The sequence below is a fragment of the Dipteris shenzhenensis genome, chromosome 3, assembly GCF_047967505.1.
Source record: "Dipteris shenzhenensis isolate YYH24624 ecotype China chromosome 3, Dip_SZ_1.0, whole genome shotgun sequence".
Lineage (NCBI taxonomy): Eukaryota > Viridiplantae > Streptophyta > Polypodiopsida > Gleicheniales > Dipteridaceae > Dipteris > Dipteris shenzhenensis.
The window spans coordinates 4,756,619-4,773,909 of NC_141598.1; the positions used below are offsets into that span (position 1 = coordinate 4,756,619).

At 42.4% G+C, this 17,291-nt stretch overlaps 1 protein-coding gene across 1 annotated transcript in view; it reads right to left on the reverse strand.

The window, feature by feature from the left end:
• Positions 1–1,282: 1,282 nt before the first annotated feature.
• PTAC13 (plastid transcriptionally active 13) overlaps positions 1,283–17,291 on the reverse strand; it is a 39,635-nt gene continuing 23,626 nt past the window's right edge. Inside the window, exon 4 of the mRNA XM_087372819.1 lies at positions 1,283–1,445. Within this exon, the coding sequence (XP_087228945.1) occupies positions 1,332–1,445 (114 nt within the window). The 3' untranslated portion in view covers positions 1,283–1,331. The remainder of the gene's footprint in view (positions 1,446–17,291) is intronic.

Sequence of the window (17,291 nt, forward strand, 5' to 3'; positions counted from 1 at the left end):
CATTCTATAAGCAACTCTCTATAAATTGTCATATATTTCAACCTTCTATACTCCATCTTTCCTAACTCTTTGCAAATCATTACTGTACTTCTCTCCTATACAACATTCCTCTGCCTTAAGCTATGTTCCTACTATTGCTCTCCTATGCATGTGCAGCTCAACATTGAGAACCATCCTACAATCGATGGCTCACAATGGCTCTTCTCTACAACTACTTCTCTTCCTATGCATTCCTCTCACAACATTGTTTCAATGTGGAGCTCTCCTATGTTGTCACTCGTGCATGGGGACTATTCATCTTTGCTATTTGAAACCATCCATAAGTACTTATAGAGTTGATTCCCCAGTTTTGTATCCCGTCAAGCTTTACCACTATGTTTTCACTTCGAGTTGGGTACCCTTGGGTCTAGTCAGCATTCGACAGACTCAATTTTGAACCACGATCAATATCAACTGAAGTTTACATGCAACGAGTAAAAGGCCAAATTTGACCTTGTTGTATTCAATCAATTTAGCGAGCTAAGACCCTTAACTCTACAGTGGACGTAGAGCTTCTATTGAGCTTGGTAGCATCCTACGTGGGCAAGCAGCAAGATTTTCCTATATGATGGACTTCCCAAGTGTGCATTGATTTTCATTTTTTCCTATGGTCTTTATTGTTTTACTGAAGCTTACTTTGTGGCGGCAATCTTTCTCATCTGAATATTTTGAGTCCTTGGAATTATTACTTAAAGCTAAATGTAACAATTAGTCATATTCCTTTTCAGTGGAAGCTAAAAATAACGATATGTAGTTACGTTGATAGGAAGGTTTTGTTCTCTCTTTTTCCAACATCTATCTAGAGAAAATCTATATTTTGGGTTAGAAATTTGTTATCAAATACTTTTATCATACATATTATCTCCAAATTAGGACTTGATTTATTAAGATTTCTTCTAACCCGTATTAGTGACTAGTAACCATGAAAAAACCCACCAATTTCACGATGGTGAGTAGAGATAATCATATTGTGTGTCTAAGATGCATGCAATGTGGTAGACAAGTGTGTGCGTATAGGCATGTACAAATCTCCACATAAAGAGCACACATTTCTACATAGTTTTTGTTTGGTTTTGTAAATGACAAAGCAAACCTGCTCATGACAAGGATTATTAGTTAGGAACAGAGTTAACATGTATGTTTTGTTTTTTATTCTAATGTGCTGCGCTCATTCTTTAAGCTTGTTTTACTTTAGTCTTCAACAAAGAATTCTAACCAATTTTTTAAACTTTTAAATGAACATAACAAAATCTTCTGACACATGGTAACACTCTTGTTAAAGAATCAATGTGTTATATTATGTTCAATTGTGAAGCCATGGCCTCCCTACCTTGATTAAGTTCTATCTCCTCTAGCTTCAACTCCACATTTGTAAATTTACCAAATGTCGTCAATGAAGCTTGCACCTAAAGCACCACATGACAAACTTGTTGAGAATCAACCAAAATCTCCCAAACATTTGCATGGACTTCAAACCCTCTCTCTCTCTCTCTCTCTCTCTCTCTCTCTCTCTCCCCCCCGTGTGTGCACCCCAAAACAAAAAAAAAACCATAAAGATTGCAAAAGCAACATGCTAAATAGGTTACAAGCAAGAAAGATTTCACGTAACGACCATATAATACGACCATATAATACATAACATGTTTACACTAAGACTAAGAACGGGGAGAACATGACCTTGGAGAATAACGACCATATAATACATAACATGTTTACACTAAGACTAAGAACGAGGAGAACATGACCTTGGAGAAAAGTGCCTTTGTTAAAGTTTTTGGTACAGTCCTAAATGCATGCTTGATTAGAAGACTAATAAGATCTAGATACCAAGGGAGAGTGTTTGGATAGATCTAACCCACAAAGATCCAATGATCCTTCGAGCAAGTAATCAATTTGATACAATGTAATGAATCGTACAGAAAGGGGGTAACATACAATATAGCCATCTCATTCATGAGAGTCTACCTTTGTAGACATTCTAGGACAAGTTGGGCATCCTTAACCAAATCTTTGGTGTGAATTTATTGAGTAATCATATCAAGGTCATTTTTTATAGATTTATTTTAGTTCATTTATATATGAGTCACTTTCTTTGAACCACATCAATTTTGATAACTTTATTTATATAAGAGTCACTTTCTTACAACCACATCACGGTACTTATTTTATAGGGACCACATCCTACAAAAACAAAGAATGTGCTTATTGAGAGAAAAGTAATATATACACACCTACATCCCATGATTTAAGGATCACAATAGACCAATTCAAGGTCTCGTCACACATGCATGAAATTAAGAAGAAACCTAGGCCAAGATGTCATGAGAGAAGACAACCTTGCCACTCCCAGAGTCACCCTTCAGATGCATCAAAGAGTGTATCAACATCAACATCTATGGCTCGGTGTCCCCATGCAAGGACCTATAAAGGTGCTCGAGAAGCTAGGCCTCAAGTTTTTAGTCGCCATTGAATCAAATTATTGTAAACCCAATGAGCAATTGTTTCTGACTTCCTTCACTCTCATATCCGAAAAACTAACCTTGAAAAAACTCCACTGGCCATTAGATTAGAACACCTGCGTTAATCTCAAGGATCCTCTTGTTATCTCATCTAACAAAAGAAATGCACCCCCTTTTTTAGCTGAGATGAAAAGTGCAATATGGCTCTTCAAATGTTGTCATACAAAAGCAGGTGGCAAAAACTATCAAGTATTTGGACAACCTCCTACCAACCTAGCAACTAATGTACCCATGCCATGGCACCTTTGGGGGTCCATTTGAAGACTCACCCTCTACCCAAGTCAAATGCATCACCTAGTCCACAAGAAATCTCAATTATTTGAGCTATTTGATGCAACTACTAGATAATTGTCAAGAAGTCAATCAACATGCTCAAGGTATTTAGTCATGCCATCCACATACACAACAAATCCTTCATTCTCATTTAGTGCCCTTGGGATTTCATAATAACAAAGAATAAGAAGCTGGCCAAAGAGCATCCATAGCATACTCATCTTGAGAGGGGAAGATGTCACTGACGCATACTCATCTTCAAAGGGGAAGATCTCACTCATGTGTCCCTCAATGAGTAACTAGCTTGTACTTCCCACATAGTCCATCATGCCCTCTATGAACACCAAGTCCAAATGCTTGTATGCCTCCTCAAAGTCCAACGGAAGAAAGACAAGTGCTCATGTGCCTGATTAATGTCTTTCCAAGAGCTAAAGATATTTTCTAGAAAGACACTAACCCTATCCAAAACCAATATTCAATGTCTTGGATGAGATGGGAGAAGAAGTGAGAACGACCACCATTTAAGCTATATCAAAAAAAAGGATAGAGCTAACAGGCAATTGTCTACTGTATCTTTTTCTTTGTTGCTTGCATTTCTTTGTAGATGCGATGGTAGGCAATGATGTTTTTAGAATGCTTGCAATTGAGGAAAAGTTAGATGGCACAAACTATCCATTATAGCCATACATGATGCGACATACTCTAGTTGCCAAAGGCTTTTGAAATATGCTTTTTGGCGACTAGACACACCCTATCTCACATCTCGTGGTACTTTAAAGAGTAATGATGTAACAACATCTCTTGCCACTGTTAGAAAAGAGAGTGTGAGAGCAAGAGAGCTGAACGTAGTGCTTGCAATAGAAGAAGTGAATAAAACAAGAAGTGGGATAGGTTTTGTCTAAGTGACAAAATCTTATCCTTCACTAACCGTAGTTAGTGAACTAACTGTGGTTTAGGGGAAAAACCTCTAAAGGAGGGAAAAGTATCCCTACTTATTACATTACATTGGTCACTGCTAAATTATAATAATAATTCTAACACCCCCCTGCAATGCCAATGTCATGTACAAGGAAATGATCAATCACCAAGAGGAGATAAGTTCAAGGCACTGCGAAATGCCTCAAACTTTTCACGTGGAAGTGCTTTGGTGAAGATGTCTCCAACATTGTCATGTGTTGACACATAGATCATACTCATCTCTCCTGCATGCAACTTCTCTCTGACATAGCGATAGTAAACCTCAATGTGCTTCGTGCGAGCATGAAACACATGATTCTTCACTGCTATAGCACTCTGACTATGAGTGAGAATCGGAGAAGAACCTCCAATGAAAGATGAAGATCAGCAAACAAACAACGCAGCCAAACGCATTCAACTGTCGCTGTGAAAGCTGCCCTGTACTTAGCTTCACATGAGGAGGTAGCCACTGTAGATTGTTTCTTGCTCAACCAAGAAATGCAAGCATGTCCTAGAAAGAAACAATTCCCACTGGTGGACTGCCTAGTATCATAGTCTCCAGCCCAATCTGAGTCACTGTAAGCATGCATCTGCAAGTCACCCCCTGGGAAACATCAAGCCAAAAGACTTTGAACCTTGCAAGTAACAAAAGATGTGTTTTACAGCCTGCCAATGCATAATCTTTGGGCTGTGCATATACCTGCTCACCTGAGAAACTGAAAACTGAATATCAGGTCGTGTATTACAGAGATAAATGAGGCATCCAACAGCCTGACTATAGAGTGTGACATCAATTGATTCACCCACATCATGCATTGTAAGCTTCAGCCCCAGCTCCATGGGAGTGGACATAGGCTTGCAATCATGCATGTTGAATCTATCCAAGAGCTTTTGAACATACTTGGACTGAGACATAACAATGCCACGTTTCTCTAAAATAAACTGGATCCCCAAAAAGAAATGTAACAAGGCCAAGTCTGACATATCAAATGTAGCTTTCAATTGGGCCTTAAAATCTGCAATTACTTCCTCATTTGATCCGGTGAGCAGCACATTAGGAAAAAAGGGAGCTCATTTTGGGGCCCTGTAAGAAATTCACTATTTTCTCTTTTCTCTCTCTACAAAAGCAAGAAAATATGGATACTTGCGTGAGAAATGTCAGTGTGAAAAGGAATAAATATATTCTTTCACATGCTTTACATTCAATGTTCATATAAGAGCAATACTTTTCTGTGTAGAATTTGGTGACTCTGACACCGCAAACGCGTCCGGAACGGCCCAAAACCCCAAAAACGGCACTGGAAACGTTGGAATCGGACATCCGGAGGCTCGAAAACGGCCAAAAAAGGCCAAAAAGTGGGATTTGCAGCAAAATGCGATCTGGCACCTTTTGAAATTTCAAAAGTGCCATATCGCATTTTGCTGCAAATCGCGTTTTTCGGCCTTTTTAGGCCGTTTCCGAGCCTCCGGATGTCCGATTCCAACGTTTCCAGTGCCGTTCTTGGGATTTTGGACCGTTTCGGACGCGTATGCGATGTCAGAATCATCAAATTCTGCACAGAAAATAAATTTTTTAAAGATTCAAATCAGATCACCTCATTAATGTGACATGCTTCTACGAACATATAGTACTATTTCTTTTTCTTATTTTCATCTTCTTTTGTTGAATTTCCAACGTTACGTTGGCCCACTCCTAATTGGTTGAGAGCCTATTTTCTCTCTCTTCTAAAAGGCCCCAAAATGAGCTCCCTTTTTTCCTAATGTGTCATCTACATAAAGAATGATGACCAGAATATCCCCCCCATCCTTCTTGATGTAGAGGGTGCTTTAAGTTGGACTATTGTGCAACCCCTTGCTGGTCAGAAAGGCATCAATTTTGGCATACCATGCACGTGGGACTTGTTTCAGCCCATACAAAGCTTTATTCAGCTTGCATATCTGAAGTCCATTTTCTGAAATTTCAAAGCCCGGAGGTTGTTTGACATAAACCTCTTCCAACAAGTCTCCATTAAGGAAAGCTGTTTTAATGTCCAACTGATGAACATTCCATTCAAAATTTGCAACCATAGCTATAACTGACCTGATGGTGGTTATCCTGGATGTAGGAGCAAAAGTCTCCTCATAATCTATGCCTTTTTTCTGAGCATATCCTTTTGCAACCAGCCTTGCCTTGTACCGATCAATCGACCCATCTGGCTTTCTTTTGACTTTGAAAACCCACCGTGTACCTATGGCATTTTTACCTGGTGGCAAATCCACCACATCCTAAGTCTAATTTTTATGAATGGCATCGTGCATGGCATTCATCCAATGCACATTATCTTTTGCTTCTTCAAATGTCTCAAGCTCCTCCTCATCAAGAAGAGTACCTGCATAAGCTAATTCAACTAAATGAGCTCCCTCCATGTGCCTTACTGCACTACGAGTTCTGCTAGGCAATGGAGCTTCAAGCCTATTCTCCCTGAGAGTCTGAAGCAACCAATGTGGGACTATTTTGGCTGCGTTTATCTCTTGAATTTCTTGCCTGACAACTTCATCCACACCCTGAGGTTGTACCAATTCAGCTGGGGGCTGAAGTTGTACTTGTGGAGCTGGCGGAGGTTGCTGTAAATTCTCAGATTCAGCGGGGGAACCAAATGCTATAGGAAGCATCCCCTCAAACACATCCTCTAAAGAGGCTAGAATCTGAAATTCAGCATTTGTATGTGCAGAATTTTCAGAGAATATGACATCTCTACTAACAAAAATCTTGCATGTAGCAAGATTGTAGAGACGATAGCCTTTGCTTTGTGAACTATATCCCACAAAAATGCATTTTAGTGCCTTATCTTACAACTTGTGTCTGAACTCCACAAGCACGTGGGCATATGCTACACAACCAAAAACTCTGAAGTAGTCCACTGAAGGCTTTCTCCCATGCCATGCCTCATAGGGAGTGATTGTCTTCAAAGCCTTTGTAGGAGCCCGATTTAAAATATAGTTGGTACACATGAGGCCTTCCAGCCAAAACCTGTGAGGCAAATTTTTACTTGTGAGCATGCATCTATCCATTTCCATGGCGGTGCGATTCTTCCACTCAGCTTTGCTATTCTGTTGAGGTATAAGCCTCACTGTAAGCTGATGCATAATGCCTTTTTCTTTCAGAAATGTCTCAAATTCATGACATATTCCCCCTCTCGATCTGTGCGAAGTGTCTGCACCTTGAGTCCTCTCTCATTCTCAACCATAGCCACAGTGTTTGAAATGCATAAACACTTCTGATTTTACCTTGAAACTATAGACCCAAGTATAGTTGGTAAAGTCATCTATGAATGTAACAAAATAGAGATAACCCCCAAAAGCAGGTGTCCTCATGGGACCGCAGACATCGCTGTGAATAAGCTGCAATTTTCTTGTAGCTTTCACTGCACCATCCTTCTTGAAGGGAAGCCTATGCATTTTGCCAAGAATACAACCTTCACATGCATGAGGAGGAGGCGACTCCAAAGGAGGTAATGCATCAATCATATCATGCCTCTGAAGTGTCATTAAGCTGCCATAACTCATGTGCCCATACCTGGCATGCCATAACTCCGCATTCTGCATCGCAGCAGTGGGAGTGATAACTAATAATGCAAGATGGGATCTTTTATCATATTAATCAAGCTGAAAAAGACCCCGATACAAAGTACCAGACAATCTCAAAGCATATTCATTTTTTTTGTCTCTGACTGCACACTTGTCATCATCAAAAATAACCTGAAATCCTCCTCTATTGAGTGAGGACACTAAAAGCAAATTCTTCTTTATACCTGGCACATAGAGTACATCTGAAATTCTGAAATCTGTGCCATCAGTGGATGTGAGAATAATGTCTCCCGCTCCACACACTGAATAAGAAGAATTATTTGCACAAGTTACCTTCTTCTTGGTGGGTGAAGAATGCAGAGTTACAAACAGATTTTACTTGGAGGTGATGAGCTTTGAAGCACCACTATCAAAATACCAAGTATGTAGTGTCTCATCAACACTAAAAGAGCATTCATCCTTCGAAGGATCGTAACTGCAAGTCAAAAAAGCATATGGGTCATCATCATTAGTGGCTGTAGTATCTGAACTACCCACTGAAAAATATGAAGTGCAAGACAAAAAGGCATAGTGCTCATAGTTACCAGCCGAAACGGAAACGGAAGAAACGGAAACGTAAGAAACGGAAGAAACGTAGTTTCCGAGCCCCGCCGAAACAGAAACGGAAGAAACGGCAATATGATACAATTTATGTATAGAAATTTATTTTTTATACATAATATAATTATCAATAGAGTGCAAATCATACATAATACAAATTACAATTATTTCTAAATTCTTGAATGATGCTTCAATAATCTGAAATCAACATGTATCATGAGTCATGACTAACAAGTTTGGCATTACAAGAATCTGAAATTTAGAAGTTTGAAGTACTTAAAAGTTTAAACTTAGCACACAAGTTGAAACTTGAAACTTGAAACTTGAAACTTGAAAGTATTCGATGTCCAGACTCCATAGATGATCATGATTCATGGTCCACAAATTTCATGATCATGATTCATGACTCATGACTCATGAGTCATGCAAGACTCAAAATAAAAGCACTCATGGATGATTTAAAAAAAAGCAGTAGGACTACTGATCATCTGCATCATCCATGGACTCCTCATCATCGTCATCCTCTGCATCCTCAGATAAGTTCGAGGCATCTGTGTCACTGTCTGAAGAAGAATCATCAACATCAGGATCACGACCATCGGGTGCAACTGAAGTACTAGCACCATCTCCAGATGGTTGAGTGTATGATCGTGTGTGGTGTGCTGGTGCTGACAGATCCTCATACAACATGGTGTATATGTCCAGCTCCTCCCGAGGGATATCTGGTATGACCTCCATCTTCTCCACGTCCACCTTGTCTACATTCACTTGGCGAGCTTCGGGGCAGCCGGCGGTGAACTCAAGGAGACGGAGGTTGCAATGACAAAACACCAACCGCTCCAATTGAGCCGTGCTCAATCTGTTCCTCTTCTTTGTGTGAAAGAGGGCCCAAGTGCTCCGGTTCCTCTCACAAGGACCGGAACTGCAGTCCTGTGAGAGAACACGTATAGCAAGGCGTTTCTGCCATAAGCCAATTAAGCCGAGATAAGTATCAGGAACTTGATAACTTTAAACATATTTGTAGTAGATAAAACTTCAAATTACTTAACGACTAAGCTCCAACTAGTGGCGTTGGAACTTGTCTCTTAGACTCTTACCAAAGTAGGAGTACAGTTGCCATATTTCTCCCACCAGGAGACAGGTTGCAACTGTGTCTCTCGGAGCCTAGCTGTAGGTCGACCAAAGGAGAGGCTCTGATTGCGGAACAATAGAAGTTTATCCTCCAGTCTTCGTTGCATCTCCAAGTCACCACCCGTCCAATTTTGTGGATACTTTTCCCCTCCTCCAACTCGTCATTCTCATATTGCTCTTGACTGCGCCAGAGCGGATGCAATACATGTGCCACCGCATGGATTGGGCGGTGGAACCAATTCCACCGCTTATTCCATATAGCACGGATGGACTCAACCCTAAATCATGCCACAAGAAATTAGAATGCATTATGCATGCAAAATTCATAGACTATAGATAATAGTACATACATAATATATATCTGAAAATTCCAGGCTTCATGATAACAAATTGCCATTTAGTAACTGCAATAATTATACATATTACAAAAGTAAAAAGTCTTACTTATCACGAGATAGGAAAGTGTTTCTGTTGAGGGCCTCTCCAATCTTGTCCATAAACTCGTACAAGAGCCCTAATGTGCTTCCCTCCATGTCTGTGATGCGAAGCACCGTGTAGATAGGATTAATCGATTTGATTAATGCCTCCGCCTGATTCCACCAAGACTCATCCATGATCATGCGAAAAAATTTGATAGACTTTGCTTGGCCTCTATCATCCCAATCTCCCCACTCCCGAGACACAACCGTGCGCAACAAGCCCTGGCGCACTCGCACAAGCCTCTCCACCACTATGAACATGTAAGCAAACCTTGTGGTTGGAGGTTTCAATAGCTCAAGGTCACTGTAAGCCCGATAGATGCTGAGGACTTTGGGTCTCTTCGTGACAAACTTCACGATACTGCGGGCTGTGGAGAAGATGGCATCAATCCAAGGTATCTTCCCTAGGTCCTCGATCAAAAGATCAAGGCAATGTGAGGCACAGGGTGTCCACACAATCTTAGGGAACTCATCTTCTAACATGGCACCCATTGACACACAATTGCTGCCATTATCTGTCACCACCTGCACCACATACTCAACACCTATCTCCATAATGGCTGCCCGTAAATGCTCCCAAATATACAGCCCTGTAATCACTGTACCTGCAGTGGAAGCGTCTATGGCTCTCAAGAACATGGTTCCCTTGCAAGAAGACACTAAAATATTGTACACATTCCTCTTGCGTGCATCTGACCATCCATCACATAAGAGTGTGCATCCATATTTTGTCCAAGTCTCTTTCAAGGGCTTCATTTGGTCTTCCACACATTCCCTCTCTCTTCTTAGCTCTCTTGTCCGCAAGGCCTCATATGTAGGCCCTTCCCATTCATACCCAATGTGGCTTACGGCTCTCATGGCCTTCCTCCATCGTGTAGTCTTCGCCACATGAAAGGGTATTGCCCATTGTATTAAGAGCTTTGTCAACTCACTAGTGGCCTCCTTCACAGCTTGCTTTTGCAAGCGTGCTTGAATGCTAGACCTTTGCAGTGATCCTCTTTTCCCCGCACTAGCATCCACACTAATTGATCCATGTGGCAAGGGTGTTCTTATGGCACTAGGACCCGCGCTCGATGTAGTTGATGCCCCTCTACTTCTCTTTGCAGAACCCAATGTGCTGGCATCATCCAATGGCTCAGTGTCAGCAGCCTCTTCTTCATCTTGCAGCCCTTATCCTCCACTTTTTGCAGCCAAGGCTGCCATACGCGCACGCTTCCATTCTGTTAGGCCACCTTTCACTGCAGTAGGCACGAACTCACAAGGTCCTACATCCTTGCAGGGAACACCTGCTAGATGGTCTTTCACCCGTGTGACAAACCCAGTCTTGCTTATGCCGCAATAGTTGCATCTCCACTTCTTGGAGCCACCGCCTCCTTTATAACTATCCAGGAGGGAGACATGGACCCAATAAGCATCTCTCGGCATTGAGGAGGATGGAGAGGTGAGAAGGAGGATGGAGAGGTCACAAGTGACTCGTGAGAAAGGATGGGAGGTAGACTGTAGAAGGAGGATGGAGAGATAGAGGTAAAAGAGGATGGAGAGGTAGAAGTGAAGGAGAATGGAGAGGAGGAGGATGGAGAGGTAGAAGGTAAGATTAAAGAGAGGATGGAGAGAAGAAGGATGGAGGGATGGAGTCAGGAGAGCAGGGTGCCAAGCTGCAGGCTGCAGCTTGCAGGATGGAGAAGATGGAGCAAAGGATGAAGAGGATGGAGAGAGCTCAGAGAAGGATGGAGGTGAGGGTAGGTCCAAGAGCAAAGGATGGGATGGAGAGAGCTTGAAGAAGTGGAGGAAGGATGCTGAAAGGATGCGGGAGGCGGCGAAAGACGAAGGCGGCGAAATTCTGGAAGAAAACCCGTTTTTAGGGTTTCTAGGAAAACAGGAAATACGAAACGGCGTTTCCGTTTCGCCGTTTCCGTTTCTGCCCACGAAACGTACGTTTCGTGCAACTATGATAGTGCTCTTCAACCAAGTTGGCTGCAACATCTCCTCCGTCATGGCAATGTGGACTTGATGCATCTGATACAGCCATACCGAAATTCCTTTTCTTTTCTTTCGCTATGCGCTTCTTGCACTCTCCAATATAATGAACTTACTTCTTGCAATAATGACAGATGCCCTTCTTTTTCTGCTTGTTTGTATCACCCTGTGCCTTATAAGAAGGCTCTCCAGAATCAGCTTTATGCTGATGTGTGGGCCGATGGGCATGTGGCTTTTGCTGCCCTTTACCCTTGGGCTTGAACTTAGAGAGCATAGCATGCTCGCCAGCCCGGGTTGCCATATTTTTGCATGTTTGTTCCTCCTGCAACGGAAGTCCTACCAACTCGTGAAAGGAGAGAGGATTGCTGCCCCCCCTCAATGAAAAATTCAGCGAGGTGTGGAAACCGAGATAGGGCTCAGGAAGAGAGTTCAGAGTGGTGATCATCTCTGAATCTGGAATGACTTCATCAATGTTCAGCAATTGTTCCCTGAGATCCTGAAGCTTTGTGAGGTGAGAATTCATGGAATCTCCCTCCTCCATATGTGTATGGGAAAGTTCTCGCTTCATAAAGGAAACCCTAGCATCGTTCGTTGCTGCAAACATACTTTCAAGTATTACCCAAGCTGCCATAGATGTCTTGCATGACCGAATATGAGGTATAATGAACCTCTTGACAAAAAGAGAAATTACTGAAAGAGCTTGTGCATCTCTAGAGTCCCATCTTTTCTGCTCTGCTGTGGGAGCTCCAGGAGCGGCTGCTCCAATCACCTGTGCTGTATTTGTACCTCTTCCCCTGCCTCCAGCTGTAGGAGTGATAGGTATAGGCGTTGTATCTGGTCTTTCTTCATCTCCATTGACATAATCCCAAAGAAACCTGCCAACCAAGATATTGCGAACCATGAAACTCCACAAGGAGTAGTTGGTGCCATCCAACTTATCCTCCTGTGTGAGAACCCCGAACACCTCATTTGCGTTGTTCTGAGCCATTTTCACCAGATAATTTCAACAACAACAAAATACAGCAGACAGACCAGGTGAAATCCCTTCCTGGGATATAAAATGCACAAGTAAAATCTGCAAAGAATAATATGCCCACAGTGACAAATACTATCACAACCTATCAAAGGCTCAAAATGCACCACACTGCTCTACTCAATGCCCCAAAAATCTCGAAATAGAATCTGCAAAAAGTGGCAAAAGTGTGCAATTTGACTCGTACTTAGTCCAAAACTGTTTGCAAACTTCCAAAATGCCCTTTTACTTGCAAAATTGCAACCCAAATGCAAAAGCCCCAATTTCTTGTGGAAAATTGCATACAAAAGAGGGCAAATGGTCTGAAGGCCCCAAATGTTGCACAAATTGCACTCTGCCTACAAAAGCCCCAAATTGCACTGCAAAATTGCAGTGTAATTGCAAAAGCCCCAATTTCTTGGACAACCTGCAACCCACCTGCAATGTCTGCCCACAAATATAGAATGCCCCAAATTCTCTGCAAGATCTAAGCCAAACAATGGCTATCTACAAACAATGCCTGCCAAAAAACCAACTGCCAAAAAACCAACTAGAATAAAACCTGCACAGAAGTCGGATGCCAACGAAAGGTAGGGCCTGCAAAATGTACGAAAATCCGTACTGTGTACGGATTTGCAGCAACAGTACGGATGGTGCACTCGACTGTACGGACGCCTGACGCAGCTTGTACGGACAAAATGGCAACCTATACGGACGACTGAGGACTGCTAATGCACAACTGTACGCACGACTGAGAGTCCGTACGATTGTACAGTAGATATGTACGGCGCAGATACCTGTACGGAGCAGATACCTGTACAGACAGCAGAAGCAGGTAGTACGGGCTGCTGCTGCTTCTGTACGGAGGTACGGATGGGACAGGTACAGAATAGTATGGAAGGCTGTCATGCACCTGCATACTTATACGGCGTAGACTTGTACGGCGCTGAAGCTGACGCAGATTGTACGGACGATGTATCGGAAGGCTGTACGATCCAGGAGCGCAGATTGTACGGCAGAGTGTACGACACCTAGAGGCTCATGCGCAGGTTGAGCTACGTGAGCTTGGGAGCTGAAGATGTGGGAGCTAGTCCAGAAAGCAGGAGCTCAGGATCTAAGAGCACTCTCACACACAAACAATGGCAGAAGTCCGGGGAGAGAAGCAGATGCTCTGATACCAAATGTTAGAAGAGAGAGTGTGAGAGCAATGGAGCTGAACGTAGTGCTTGCAATAGAAGAAGTGAGTAATACAAGAAGTGGGATAGGTTTTGTCTAAGTGACAAAACCTTATCCTTCACTAACCGTAGTTAGTGAACTAACTTGGTTAAAGGTAAAAACCTCTAAAGGAGGGAAAAGTGCCCCTAACCTACTTATTACATTACATTGGTCACTGCTAAATTATAATAATAATTCTAGCAGCCACCTCCTACATGAGGAAGCTCGTTGGGATGGCACCAATGCAAATGCACAATCATTGATTGCAATGTCAGAAAAGAGGGGTATCATCCCATACATTCGATCGTGCAAAACTCCTAAGGAGGCAAGGGATGCACTTGTAGGTTATATCAAGGATTTCAAGGAGAAGTTAGCCAACACGATGAAGTTTATGCACACTATTTCATCAGTACCCACAGTTCTTAAAGCATTGCTAGACACTTATCAGAGTTTTACCTCCAATCGCAAGCTTAGCCACAACCTGATGAAATTTATGCTGTCAATTCACAGATAACCATTGAAACCGGCCTTCAATAAATTAAAGGGCAGATAAAGACACAGATTGGCCCCAACCTTGGCGCCCTTTTTTGGTATTTCTTTAGAGACCTGCAAATAGGTACACAGTGAGCTCAATCTCATTTGCATTCAGTGCATTTCCCACTCTCAGTAGGCATCAGTGTCCCCAGCATTAACCCTGCTAGACCCTGCTCTCACATCCCAATGGCAGTAGGCATCCACCTCAATGCAAACACCTGCATAAAACTTGGAGTTCTTGCTAGCAGCCCAAACGGCGGGGTCACACAACTCCCTAGACTACCACAAGTGTCTACTGATTCACTGAAATACCCAAGCATTGGGTGAGAGCATAGCTAGTCTGCCTGCAACCTCGGGAACATGAACTTGAACTGCAAGTATCCACTGTGGACTACCCTGCCAACTAAGCTTCTCCAAACACAGCTCGTAACAAAGAATATACACTAAGTGAGCAACCGACCTCTCTTTGGCATCAAGGGCATTACACAGCCCGCTAGGCATACATAACCAATGCATGTTCTCTGTTGAGTAAGGCTCCCCCCACACATGGCAAAAGGCATCCTTTTCAGTTCCAGAACACTTGCACTGAGCTTAGGCCTGTTCCTAGCACCCGATATTTGGTCACACAGTCCCCCTCAAGTGCCTTGAGTGCCCTCTTAGCCATTCACCGACTCAGAACAAATATAAAGCATGGACACACAGCTAGCATCCATTGACAATGCTTCATACTTCACTAGGCATCAATGCCCCATGCTTACACCTATTTATGCATTGCTCTCACCTAGCTTAACAGGAAAAGCATTCGATTCTGCTCCAACAAATGGCACTTAGGCTAAAACTGTTTCTAGCAACCTTACTAGGCCACACAATCCCACACAATTATTACCAGGGCCCACATGGCCATTTATCTGCTCCGAGCAGAGAAATGAAGCATATAAATATAGCCAACAACCTCAGAGCATCCAACTAAGCCCATTCACAGCCTATGACATACCAATTGGAGGGTATCTTTTTCACACTGTCACACACCGCGGCCGTGCAACCAAAAATCCACTTGGCCAAGCATACCACCCATACACATGGCTACAGATCCCTAGCACACAACCCAAGGCAAATGTTCGTAATCCTAATAAAACTAATGAGTGTGTGGTGTGGCTCATCCCTTCACACCCGCATCTTTGGAGTCTTCTATCTCTCTCACTCTCTCCCTCTTGCTCTTCTTCCCCCTTCAGGCCCTTCAGCATGCAAAGTAACAGAAAAATTGTGATCATAAAAACCTTCACTGCAAGTATCAGAAGACACGGTTCATTGCCTGTCAATGTTGTATATTGGGGTTGCTTAATTTAGAAACGGCATACCGAATATCTAGCCATATGTTACACAAAAATTACTAAGCATCCAACATCCTATTGATAGAGGTGGCATCACAGAGCTCACTAACATCATCCAAGAAGAAACAGAACGGGGTAGAATATGTTTTGCGAGTTGAAAAAAATTTACCTCGAGGACCACTGATTTCAGCCATGGAAATTCGCAGGACTCCGAAAGAGTTTTCATGTCTGTGTATAGCATCGGTAGAGTCGATTGATGACGCATCGACTAGCACTGAGGCTGCCCAAGATGGGAAGATGGCCGAGTTGGCTAAAGAGATATCAAAGAAGTTCTCTGAATGTTTTAGGGATGAACTACCTTATGGGTTACCTCCAGAGCGAAAAGTTCAGCATAAGATTGAACTGATCCCGGGGGCAGAACCTGTAAATAGACCTCCCTATAGAATCAGTTTTACTAAAGAGGCGGAGGTGCGTAGACAACTGGAAGAATACCTCAAGTTGGGACAGATTCAACCAAGTTTCTCACCTTTTGCTTTGCCAGTGATATTAAAGAAGAAGAAGGATGATACGTTTCGCCTCTGTATAGATTACAGAGCATTGAATAATATTACTGTTAAGCACATGTATCCGATGGCTCGGATTGATGATTTGCTAGATGCATTACATGGAGCCGTGATTTTCAGCAAGATAGATCTTAAGTGTGGCTACCATCAGATCCGGATTAGAGCCGAGGATGTGCATAAAACCGCTTTCAGAAGCAGGTTTGGTCATTATGAGTTTTTGGTAATGCCCTTTGGACTTACCAATGCTCTAGCGACATTCGTCATGCTTATGAACGATTTACTACGCCCGTATATCGGAAAGTTTGTAGTACATTTTATTGACGATATCCTGATATTCAGTAAAAGTATTACTGAGCATCGTGAACACTTAAGAGTAGTGTTCAGTACTTTGAGGAAAGCCAGTCTTTATGTAAATAAAAAGAAAACTATACTGTGTATGGTTAGGCTTGAATATTTAGGTTTCATAATTACTCCACAAGGGGTAGAAATGGATCCGAAGAAAGTGGCTGCGATACTAACTTGGCCAATCCCTCACAGTCTGACCTCGTTGCGGTCATTCTTGGGATTTGTCCAATTTTATAGAAGGCATATCAAAGGATATTCCGAAATAGTATCGCCATTGACTGATCTGACCTCAGATAAAGTACCTTTTATTTGGGGACAGAATCAACAAGAAAGTTTTAACACCATAAAACAAGCTATGGTCTCAGGACCGGTGTTAAAAATAGTTGATCCCCAGAAGCCGTTGTTCCTAGAAACCGATGCAAGTGGCATTGCGGTAGGAGCAGTTCTCCTTCAAGAGGGAAGGCCAGTAGCCTTTGAAAGCAAGAAGCTTTCTCCCTCTCAAAGGAATTGGCCAACTCATGAATTAGAGTTGTATGCAGTTATCCATGCTTTGAAAACATGGAGACATTATTTGTATGGTTCAGAGTTTTATGTGGATGTAGATCATGATACTCTGAAACATTTTAGTAAACAGCTTGACTTGAGGGGCCGCCAAGCTAGGTGGACACAGCTCATGCAGGAGTTTAATTTAACGATCCGGTACCGAAGAGAAAAAGATAATAAGGTGGCTGATGCGTTGTCTCGCATTA